Source organism: Plecotus auritus, assembly GCF_963455305.1.
Source record: "Plecotus auritus genome assembly, chromosome: 2".
In the NCBI taxonomy this organism is placed as follows: domain Eukaryota; kingdom Metazoa; phylum Chordata; class Mammalia; order Chiroptera; family Vespertilionidae; genus Plecotus; species Plecotus auritus.
This window is the reverse complement of record NC_137771.1, coordinates 11,498,140-11,509,544: the sequence shown is the minus strand read 5'-3', so window position 1 is coordinate 11,509,544 and position 11,405 is coordinate 11,498,140. Positions and strand designations below refer to the sequence as shown.

Sequence of the window (11,405 nt, the reverse complement as noted above, 5' to 3'; positions counted from 1 at the left end):
GGTAGGAATAGCAAAGTGCCTGCTTTTCTTTTTATAAAATGTTTTTATTTTAGTAATTTTAGAGAGAGGAAGGGGCATGGAGAGAAACATCGATCAGCTGCCTCTTGCCTGCCCCCTTACTGGGGATTGAGCCCACATCCTGGGCATGTGCCCTGACTTGGAACTGAACCAGCAACCTCTCAGTGCATGGCACGATGCTCAACTAACTGAGCCATGCCAATCAGGGCCAGCGTGCCTGATTTTCTCAGCGAACCTGTTTCAAGCAAGGGCACTGAGGGCCAGGGAAGAGAAGCCGAGGCTGCTCTCCTGTGCCCAGAAGTCTCGCAGGAACTAGTGCTGGGAGCTGACTCAGGTGGTGAACAAAAGGAACCCTAAGAATCCGAACAAAAGTCCAAACCCAAAGGCCTTTTTTTCTGAGAAAAGTTCCTTTGCCATCTACAGGGAGACACCCTACAGACAGTTTTATTCTTTGTAGGGAAACTGTCTGTCCCTATCGCCCTCGTCTTCATCACAGCAGAAGAAACAGCTGCTCCTCCAAGAGGGGCGGCGCCAGTCCGGTGTGGTCAAGATGACACCTGGCACGGCCGGGAGGCCCTCAGTCCACGTGCCCATCAGCAGTCGTCATCTTCCTCTGACTCTTCTGCCGACTCGGACGCGCTCTCTGGCAAGTCATCTCCCATCTGTTGGAACCTTCCGGACTGTGCATCCCACATGTATTTGATGGTCACCTTGAATTCAGCCATCTCATATCCGAAAAGCTTCTGCAAGAGACAAAGGAACCGAGTCAGGAGGAGCGGGTGTGATCAGGAGTCTGCAGACTGCTGGGAGGGCCCAGGCCGGACTCACCAAGACGCGGGCCTGCTCTGGGGTCAGCACGTCGCCCTCCTTGCACACCTCATAGTCGGACAGCAGGGTCACCACACCTGCAGAGGAGGGGGGGCAAGCCGTTACTTCTGGCAGAGCTTTCTGTCCGCTGCCCAGAGTTGGAAGGAATCTGCTTGGCCACCTGTCCCCCCACCAATGCAGCACACACAGGGGCACGGATTAATCGGTGTTCAGCAGCCTGTGGCGTATTTGGGGAGAAATGACTGCCTCCCCCATTGTCTCCCAAGTGCTTTGTACAGGCCATAAGTTACTGTCAACCATGTGGCAGACACTCAGCCCCACTTTCTCATGAGAAAATGGAAGTTGGTAGAAATAACCTGCTCAGCCAGAAAGGGGAGGAGCAGGGGCCTGTCAGGTTTGGGAGCCTGTGCTCTTGAACACTCAGCTGTGATCTTTCAGCTCCAGGGACCTCCCCGTACCCTTCTTGAGGGCGGTGGGCAGGCCGAGCTGCCTCAGCTGTGGCTCCATGGAGTGGGGGAACTGCTCCAGGGGCCCTGGGTCCAGGTTCACGGTGAACGTTGCTTTGTTTCCAGCTCGGGCATAGTCCATTTCTGCATATTTCGTGAACCACCTTAGGGGAATGAAAAGCATTGGAGGGGAGGTTCCTGACTGGCCCACCAACCCACCTGAAGTCAGTGCTAGGAACAAAGACTTGGTAATGGGTTCCAGGAACCAGCTGATGTCTCCACTGTACAAAGTCCCTGGATTAATCCTTCCCCAGAGTCCTCACCAACCTTTCTCTTCCCACCACGCCTCAAACACACTCACTCATTCACTTCCTCCTTAGTGCGATTGGTGAAAAGGAGACCAACTTCACCCCTCAACTTCTTGCTGACCTAAAGAACAAAAGTGGGTAGGTCGGGTCACATTAGAGCAGTGGTTTTAGACTGGGGACAATTTTCACCCCGCCCCCCACATTTGGCAATATCGAGGCATTTTAGGTGGTCACAGCTGGACTGAAGTTAAAGGAGAGCCCGAGCTTTAAGACAGTCCTTGCTTTCCCGAGCCGGCGGGGATGCATGTCATGTTAGAGCAGCAGGAGAGAAGGCAGCTTTGGCCCCTCCTGGTGAGAGCCAGACTCACCTGATGTAGGTTGTCTTTGTACTCATCAGCTGGGCTTCGACCTAAGGCCACCATCATCACTTTGTTTTTGCCAAAGAACATCCTACGGAGAGAGGAGGGGTCTGTGAAGGGGGTGGCCTGCCTTAGTTAAGTGCAAACCAGCTCTATTCCGGCTTTGTAACTGGAGGTATGGTCAGACTCCACTTCTTCCATGGAGCCCTGCCACAGTCTCCAGTCCACTATTTCCTGCCTACAGACCCGACATTCACAATATGCCTACCAGCCTACTCTGAATATTATTTATTAACGTGGATATCTGCCCTCCCCGTCTGAATGTATGGAAGAGGCCCGTTTAATGGTCTGAACCAGTGCTGGGGCAGCAACAGAAGACCAGAATCATCATCCGCACTGTCATCATTCCAGCCCAAGGACAGGTACTCGCCACGTGGCTTGTACAGCCTGCTGTTGGGTCCTGTGCATCCCAGAGCACATCCTGACCTGAAACTGACAGGGTGTTCCTAAAAAGACTAGACCCCAGAGGTAAGGGAGCCCCTCTTTCTGGAAGGGTCAATGCTCAAACATTCCCTGAGCAATGACCAAGTCTGGCCCCCCAAGAAGTTCAGTGCAAAACCAGCTATCAGAGTTAAAAAGTGCCCTCCAGTGGGGGCATGGCACTTTGTCCTTAAGAGGCCATCTGTGTCACTCAGGTAACCAAGAGACAATAACTGCCTGTGCCCTGACTGAGCAGCATGGCCCTTTCCACACTCAAAAGGGCCCTGCCCGCTGCCTGCTCACCGGCTGTGCTTCCAGGCGTTCCGGATGTCCTTCAGCTTGCTGTTCCTCATGTTGGCCACGGAGAAGATGAAAAGGTACTTGTATGTGTCCACACATTTCCGAAGCTGTGGAATAATTCATGGGGCTCTGAAGTTCAAGGGGCACCACGGGTTGGGCAACACTCCAGCCTCCGATGGGAAAGAATATGCTCCAGGTCCCTTATGACGGGAAGTTCAGAACTGGAGGCTTCTAAGCCAGGATCCCTGAGCAGAACAGGCGTGACCTCCAGGTGTCAGGGAAGCTGAGCCATGGGTCAAGATCCCACAGTCTTCCCAGGTTTCTGACTTATCTGTGGCCACTTCCCTCACTACCCTGCTCTGTCCACATTGCTGGCCACAGCTATGATGAGGTGGCCTCAAGGAAACAGAATCTTTGTGTAGACACCCTTCTTATCCAGCCTGCAGCCCCAGAGCAGTGCAAACAGTGAGTTGGTGCATTTACCCACGTCTGACAACTCCCAGTTTTTTGACATCAGGCAGGCTAACAAATCTCTGTCGGCTTCAGTTACACAACCGCAAAACAGTGACAACGTCAACTCATACGTAAGGATGAAGTGGAATGATACATGTGGAACACAGCCCCGTGCAGGGCACAGTAAGAACGCAGTCAAAGCTGGAAATCATTACTCTGAGCGTTTTTATTGGTGCTGCCACTGGAGGAAAAGGGCTGGACCAGCCTTTCCTTTTCTCCTTTTAAACAGAACGTTTCCCCAACATACAGTCCTACACCCACATTTCTAAACCAGACACAAGGCCTGGAAAAATAAAAAGAACAAGCTCTTACCTCTTCTATCAGGTTCTGTTTCAGTTCCAAGCCTTTCTTAGTGGTTTTGGTTAAGGAAACTAATACAAAAAAGAAAAAGGAGACATGATGAGAGACAAGCTGGGTGTCCTGGAGACTCATTTTTTCTCACCTCCAGTATCGGCTGGACCAGCCGTGGGCAAACTACAGCCCGCGGGCCAGATCCGGCTGTTCTATCCGGTTCTTTTGCTCTCCCCTCAGCTCCTTTACTTTGAATTTATATTAGTTCACACAAACACTCCATCCATGCTTTTGTTCCGGCCCTCCGGTCCAGTTTAAGAACCCATTGTGGCCCTCGAGTCAAAAAGTTTGCCCACCCCTGGGCTGGACCAATCCAGTACGGGGAGAGGCAGCAAGGCTATTCCCAGGGTCCTCAGAGTGCTGCTTTCCGTCGTTCCTGACCCTGGAGATCCTTTGATATATTTCCTGTTATGCAGACAAACTAGATATTCCTCCACTCCTCTTAGTTTAACCTAGAATTCCGTACTGAGGCGTGGGGTGGGGCTTCTTCCTGCTCCAGAGTGCTTTCAGTGGCAGACCTAGCCTGCTGGCTGAGGCAGGTCCCTTTCAGCTCTTAGCCATGGTGCATAGAGACCATCTACAGTTGGCCTCTGCTGTGGAATGAATTAAGTCGGGGGGCTCATCATTGACCTCCTCTGCTACATCTTTTGCAGTCTGGACCCATGGATATAGCAATGCCACTTTGGGGAGAGGTAAGCAACCCTACTGTAACAACAGCTGGGCCTCAAATGGTCCCTTACCAGGAAGGGTTTGGCATTTGCCAGATCTCATCATGGCTCCCCTCAAAGAACCCACAAACACTTAGAGCATCAAATGCAAAGCCCAGGGTGCCCCAAGAAGAGGCTGCCTCGTATTTATCCTGCCTGGGACTTAGTCCCTCTTCACAAGGCATACATACAGAAAGACAATCCCACTGGTCAGGGGCAAGTGAAGCACAGAGAGCAAACGCAACACAACAATCCATTTTCTATCACTTCCGCTGCTACAAGTGTGGACCAAGCCCACTTCATCCTGTCTTGGATTACTACTGGTTTTGCTGCTTCCATCCTTGCCTCCACTCTACCCAGTCCATTCTCAACAAGGCAACTAGGGTAATCTTTTAAAAGTAAAGTTAGCCCTAACCGGTTTGGCTCAGTGGCTAAAGCGTCAGCCTGCAGACTGAAAGGTCCCAGGTTCGATTCCGGTCAAGGGCATGTACCTTGGTTGCGGGCACATCCCCAGTAGGAGGTGTGCAGGAGGCAGCTGATCGATGTTTCTCTCTCATCGATGTTTCTAACTCTATTCCTCTCCCTTGCTCTCTGTAAAAAATCAATAAAATGTATTAAAAAAAATAAAAGTAAAGTTAAACCATGTCATTCCTCTGTTCAGGCTCTCTCTCAAATGGTTGCACATGTCACCAGGATCTGGAAGGCAATTCCTTGCAAAGGTCTAAAAAGCCCTGCCCACTCTTCCTACCCCCTTTGCTCACTCTGCTCTAGTCATACTGGCCTCTTGTCCCAGGACATGTCAAACATGCCCTCATGTCAGTCAGTGTTTGCACTTTTGTTTCCTCTCCTTGGAAAGCCATTATCCAGGTAACTCCATGGGTTGTTCACTTCCTTTCTTCAGGTTTCTGCTCATTTGCCATCTCATCAGAAAGACCTTCTCTGGTCACAGTGTACAAAACTACACCACTTGTTTCTCTCAATTTTACTCCATGGGACTCATCACTATCTGACATTAGTTGTTCGGTTCTTGGTATGATGGGGGACATACTTCCCATGACTATAATGTTAAGCTCAGTGAGGGCTCTAGGCCTTCCTTGTTGTAATTGCTGTATCCTCCTATGCCTAGAGAGTGCCAGGCCCTAAATATTTGTTGAGTGAATGTGCTAACCAGCCGTGTGAGAGAGGCCACCACAGTCCGGATGCTCTCTTAGGAGGCGCCATATGAACTGACAAGTGAGAAAGTCAGCCATATGAAGACTGGATCATAAGCATGCCGGGCAACGGGAGCTACAAGTACAGAACCAGATGCGAGAGCAAGTCTGTGCTGAAGGAAGGGAGAGGCGGCCAGGGTGGCGACAGCACAGAAAACTAAGGGAGGTGGGCTGAGGTGGAAAAGGTGGATCAAGGAGAGATCGAGCGCAGTGTGGGTGCTCAGAAGCTGTTTCCTGGCCCAGCAAGGCTTGGGAGAACACTCGAGGCCGGGAAAACAGTTTCCGCTCCCTTGCCCCAACCAGGCTCCAGTCCCCTGGGATGCTTGCTCCCTGTGCCCCAAGTGCTCCTGCCGCCAGCTAGCAGCGAAGCTCCTTGAGGTCTGGGTGTCCCATACCGTGCCCCCAAAGGTCCTACAGCCCCCATCGCAGCCGGCACCCAGCCAGCGGAGCTCCCCCTGAGTCCCAACGTCCCGTTCGCCCACCTTTCTTGTCGCGCTTGGATTTGGGCATCTCTCCACAGACACGTGCAGCGGAAAACTGTGCTGCCTGTTAGGACCCCGGCGGCGCGGGGCCCTCTGGGACGGCCCTGGGGAGCTGTCCTCGCAAGTGCCTGACCCAATCTGCGCTGCAGTCAGCCTCTCCGCCGGCCGCCACCTGCACCCTTCCCCACGTCTCCAGAGCTACTTTCCGCGCGTCGGGGAACTCCGAGTCCCGGGCGCCCCACCGAGGGTTTTGCGTGTGTTCCCAGCTCTATGGTTCGCGGAGAGGGAGCCTGCGGCGCGGTGCATGCCGGGCCGGCGGCGGGCGGGGCCGGGCTCCCATCATGGCGGCGGCGGTGGCTTCTTGGTTCTGGCTCTGGACTGCCCTGCTTATCCCTGCGGCTGCAGTCTACGAAGACCAAGTGGGCAAGTTTGATTGGTGCGTGCGTGCGGGGGCCCCTTCGGGAAATATGTGGCTAATTTACCAGTACCTGTCTTCTGCCTGCTAAAGAGAGGGGGGTTATCAGGCATCAGTACCGGATAGGTTTCATAACTTGCGGGGCCCAGTGCAATAAAAAATGTGGGACCCTTGTTCAAAAGTGAAGTTTTAAGGTGGCGACAGCAGAGTTTTGTACCAAACGTTGGGGGCGCTTCTAAGCCGCCCCGCGAGACTGTACAGGTCGCAGCCCGGGAAGCCGGCCTGACGTTCCGCAGGCTTGGGGTTCTGGTCAGCGAGCACTGCTCCCGCCTCCCCCGTCAGGCCGTTTTTCGGTGACCGTCAGGTTTCTGATCTGCGTGCAGAGGCCAGAGGCCGACAGCCCTTATTAGTGAACTCTTATTCCCCCTCGAATTGGCATCTCTCGGGCATGTGAACAGGACCTTGGGTGTTATACGTCCTAAGCTGAGTTCTCTTTCATTTCGCCTACCAGCCCAACCCAGCTCTGGCCTCAGAACAGGTCCGCCCAAGTTTTACATCGGCCAGGGGTGCCATTCATGGAGGTGCCATTCACTCACTTAACCCTCCTCCCTCCCCAACCCCCGCTTCTTCCTTAAGGCCTTGGAGCTGGCTTGCTTTTGTCTGAATCTCAGTTTTGCCATTTAAGGGTTATGTGATCTTGGGAAAGTGACTTAACCATTCTGTGCCGTGTTTTCATTATCTGTAAAATGGTTTACTAATACTAGTACATTACCTCTTAAAGTAGTTGTAAGGATGATGGAGATAATTCCCATAAATGGGCACAATGCCTGGCTCATTGAGTGCAATCAGTAAATGTTACCCATTATTGTTGCTATTCAGGGGGCATTTCAACCTTCAAGTCCCCACTCAGATATATCCTCTGTGAAGTCTTTTCTGAATCAGGCAAGTTAATTCACATGTTTGTTGAGTGCCTGTAGTGGGTCAGTGGTTAGTGCTGTGGATACCGAGAGGTGAAGGAGCTTGTGGGGCAGGTATACAGTAATCCTCACTTAATGTCATTCAGTAGGTTCTGCAATTTTAAACAAAGCCACATACATCAAAACCAATTTTCCCATAGGCTAATTGATATAAGCAAGAGTTAAGTCCCTACAGCAAATCATTACAATGCAACAACATTATTCCAGGACCTGCTGTGTAAATGTGTGATATAAGACGGTCTGACAAATGCAACATGTCACATTTTTAATGAAGGGCAAATGCTCACAATATAATATGTATGATTTCAATTTAGCAAATACTAGGCATATGCAATTTACAAGCCAAAAAATAAAGGGAAGGAAATACACCAATATGTTAATACGTTTATGGTGGTGGTATTTGGGACGTTTCTTATTTTCTTTGTTATACTTTTATATATTTTTCACATCTCTACAACGAGCAGGCATTACTTTATAGTCCAGATAACAACATTTTAAAAGAGAGCATGGATTTAGAGTCAGAAGATCTTAGTTTTACATTCTAGTTCTGACAGTAATTAGATGACTTCGGTGGACTTTGATTTACTTACCTGTAAAATGAGTAATAATCGTCCTGTGTACTTCATGGTGCGTTCATTGGATACAGTGAGAGTCAAGTATGTGGAAATCCTGGCAGAAACTGTCAAATGTAATATAAGCCTGTCTCTCCGCTACCAGCTTAGTTTCTTCTTAAAAAAAAAAAAAAAAAAGGAAATTAGACCAAACAACATCATGACGAGGAATTCAGTGTAAGCATCATGTGTGATTAATTTGCTAGAGAATGCTGTACTTTTTTTCCCTTATTGTTGACACTATTACAGATGTCCCCCACTTCCCCCCTCTTTGCCCACATCCACCCAGCCTCCGCCACCCCTCCCCTGGCCTTCACCACTCTGTTGGAGAATGTAGCACTTTTTCATTAATAGCAATGTGCAAACACACCTCCTATGTACTTGGTAGTCTGCCATACGAAGCTAATTACATTCTCTTTATGCTTAGGTAAGAGTGCTGAAAGTGATGAGATATGGATAGTCCCAAGAAAGTATGAGAATGGGTCAAATGGATCCTGAACTTGGTGTGGGCTAGAAAAGGTTGTAGAGAACAAAGCCTGACCCAGTCTATGGGGTTTTGTTGTAAAATTTGCAGAATTTTCCCTCCAGAGGTCAGTGGAAATAGAAGGAAAAGTTGGATTGTGTGTTCATGGGCAGCAGGGTTTGTGCCTCTTCCCTCATGTGCTCTCTGAGTGCCTACTCCCCTATTAATGCATACAGAGAGAACGGTAATGTTTGTTCTGGTGGGATGTAGGCCAGGTGCTCTTTTGGGGTCACTGATCTTGAGATAAACATGTGCTTACATTTAGAAGGAAGGCTTGTATTTTTCATCTATTAGGGCTATTCTTGTTCCCTTTGCTTCAGACTGCATTGTATGGAAATCTTGCTTTGGGTCAGGTCTCCTCATCAACAAACATTTCTCCTATGTCCTCAGCTAGGTATGATGCTGACAGCCTGTGCTTGTGCAGTTGATTTTTCCAAAGCACTTGGTGCAGTGATGGTTTTGGCCCCTCACATTTCCCTTTTCTTTAGGAGACAGCAGTATATTGGGAAGCTCAAATTTGCCTCCTTGGAATTTTCCCCCGGATCCAAGAAGTTGGTTGTGGCCACAGAGAAGAACGTGATTGCGGCCTTAAATTCTCGGACTGGGGAGATCTGTGAGTAAATTTTGTAGACGGTTAGCTCAGGATGGAATGGCTGACCATAGTGAATCCAGAATGGTCTGTGGCTTGCCAAGTCTGCCTGGCTGGTTCCAAGTTAGGGACAAGTTGGCCAAAAGATGCATCTCTTACTGGATTCTGACAGCGTATTTTATTTTTTTTAGTCTTGTCATTTAATATATTCCTATTACTGGCCTTTGTAGTTTATTCCCTCAGACCAAGTCCTAACTATTCTTAAAGTAGATATTACTGCAAAAGAACACATTACTCTATTTTGCATTAAAGATTTGGATTGCCACCTTCCCAGTTACTTGTACTGCTTGTAGGGATTTTTTAGGCACTAAAATCATGGATATGTAATTTATAATCACTATTTTTTGTGTGTGAATCATACAGGTTTTGTTAACTTTGTCATTGTTCATTTACATGCTTGATGAGGTGGTAGGAGATGGGAGTGCAGAGACCTCCCCTTGTTACCCAGTTAGTGTGCGTGGGTCATCGCCAGTTCTCTGTAGTCCTTCTCGCCCTTCAAATAAAATTGGGCACCGCTGTGCAAACAAAGACCTCTTTTGTTTTCTCCCACCTGTCTTCTTGGATGCCTCTCTTTATTTCGTAGTAATGCCTGACTCTCCTGTTTCTCAGTGTGGCGCCATGTTGACAAGGGCACGGCGGAAGGGGCAGTGGACGCCATGCTGCTGTACGGACAGGGTAAGCAGAGTCCTGCTTTGCTTCTCATGGTGTTGGCTCCCTCTCCTCATTCCTTGGTTTCTTCCTTGCACTGGGTCTGATAGGGAAAGGAGAAGGGGTATTCCCAACAGGAAAGAGCAGGTATGCAAATAGCTCTTACTTGCACTCATATCAGGGGCGAGGTTACCGCTAACAGGCCCTAGGAGGCTACAGAGCTCCGATCTGGGAGGTGATGTCACCATGGCTTTTTCTCTTCCAGATGCAGTCACTGTGTCCAATGGTGGCCGGATCATGCGTTCCTGGGAGACTAACATCGGGGGCCTGAACTGGGAGATTACCTTGGACAGTGGCAGGTAGAGGGGAAGAAGCTGTATTTCATCTGGGCGTGGTTCAGGGCTTTGCTGGAGCACAGGTCTTCGTGGGCAGCAACTCTGGGTCTTTTGGCTTTTTTCCCAGGGACCACTACAGAGCCAAAGAGTATTAAATGCCTAGTTTTTAATGTTTTGTTTTTGTTTTTTAAATCCTCACCTAAGGATATGTTTTTTATTGATTTTAGAGAGAGGAAGGGAGAGAGAGAGAAAGAGACAGAGAGAGAAAAACATTGATATGAGAGAGAAACATCAACTGGTCGCCTCCCATGTGTGCCTGACTGGAATTGAACCCACAACGTAGATGTGTGCCCTGATCCTGCATCGAACCCACCACCTTTTGGTGCTCCAACCAACTGAGCCACACTGGCCAGGGCTTGATGTTTTTGAGGTTATGGAACACATTGTTTACTCAGCCAGCACTTATTAAGCACCTCTTAGATGTAGAGCTCTGAGCTAGGTGCAGTGTTTTTTGTACTTAACTGCTTTTTCTAATCTTACCATGACTTGAGAGCTTTGCAGTGTTGTAGATACAAGAACATAATATAAAACTTTCAGTGTTTTAATTTTGTGTTTAGAGAACAGCTCGAAGTACGGTTACATCTTTGCTAAAGTTTAACTGATAAGATCATGTGCATTAGCTTATGCATCCGATAGTCATTTGTTTGGTAAGCACTTGGGGAGCCCCCGGGCAGCGGGAACACACATGTAAATGTGAGTTAGTTTCTGTCATCAAGGAACTCACTATCCGCTGGGGGAGGCAGGCATGTAGCCCAGTAATGACATTACTGTCTGAGGGGTGCCATGGTGGGGGGTTGGCCTGGTTGCTGTGAAGTCCCATGGGAAGGTGGGAACAACCCCTAGCAGATTCAGGGGGCTTGAGGGAAGCAGTATGGCCTAGTGGTTCAAAGAGGCAGAGCCAGGCTAGGATCCAGATGCGTTTGAGCCCCAAATCCACTTTCTTGCCTACCCAGCTACAGTGGCAGTGTGCCAGATTGTCTCCTGGAGCCTGAGGCTCTGGAGGCGCTGGGCAGTGCTCACCCTGAACCTGTGCTCAGTTTCCAGGCACTTGGGCTGGTAGGCCTGCAGGAGTCAGTGCGGTACGTGGCGGTCCTGAAGAAGACCACTCTCGCCCTCCATCACCTCTCCAGTGGGCACCTGAAGTGGGTGGAACATCTCCCAGAAAGGTAAGGCTGCCCTCCCAC

The 11,405-nt window shown here is 49.6% G+C and overlaps 2 protein-coding genes across 3 annotated transcripts in view; one reads left to right on the top strand and one right to left on the bottom strand.

The window, feature by feature from the left end:
- Positions 1-33: 33 nt before the first annotated feature.
- MRTO4 (MRT4 homolog, ribosome maturation factor) lies at positions 34-6,303 on the bottom strand. The gene is made up of 8 exons (XM_080653970.1): positions 6,004-6,303; positions 3,565-3,623; positions 2,743-2,846; positions 1,969-2,050; positions 1,654-1,721; positions 1,305-1,456; positions 847-923; positions 34-761 (listed from the first exon to the last, which is right to left on the bottom strand). Exons 1-8 carry the CDS (start codon positions 6,029-6,031, stop codon positions 612-614), a joined length of 720 nt encoding a protein of 239 aa, XP_080510096.1. The 5' UTR covers positions 6,032-6,303; the 3' UTR covers positions 34-611.
- The window catches only part of EMC1 (ER membrane protein complex subunit 1), a 24,782-nt gene continuing 19,678 nt past the window's right edge, over positions 6,302-11,405 (top strand). For both annotated transcript variants that reach the window (XM_080653953.1, XM_080653952.1), the window contains exons 1-5: positions 6,302-6,439; positions 9,018-9,142; positions 9,788-9,853; positions 10,092-10,185; positions 11,259-11,387. In XM_080653953.1, the coding sequence (XP_080510079.1) occupies positions 6,345-6,439; positions 9,018-9,142; positions 9,788-9,853; positions 10,092-10,185; positions 11,259-11,387 (509 nt within the window). In that variant the 5' untranslated portion in view covers positions 6,302-6,344. The remainder of the gene's footprint in view (positions 6,440-9,017; positions 9,143-9,787; positions 9,854-10,091; positions 10,186-11,258; positions 11,388-11,405) is intronic.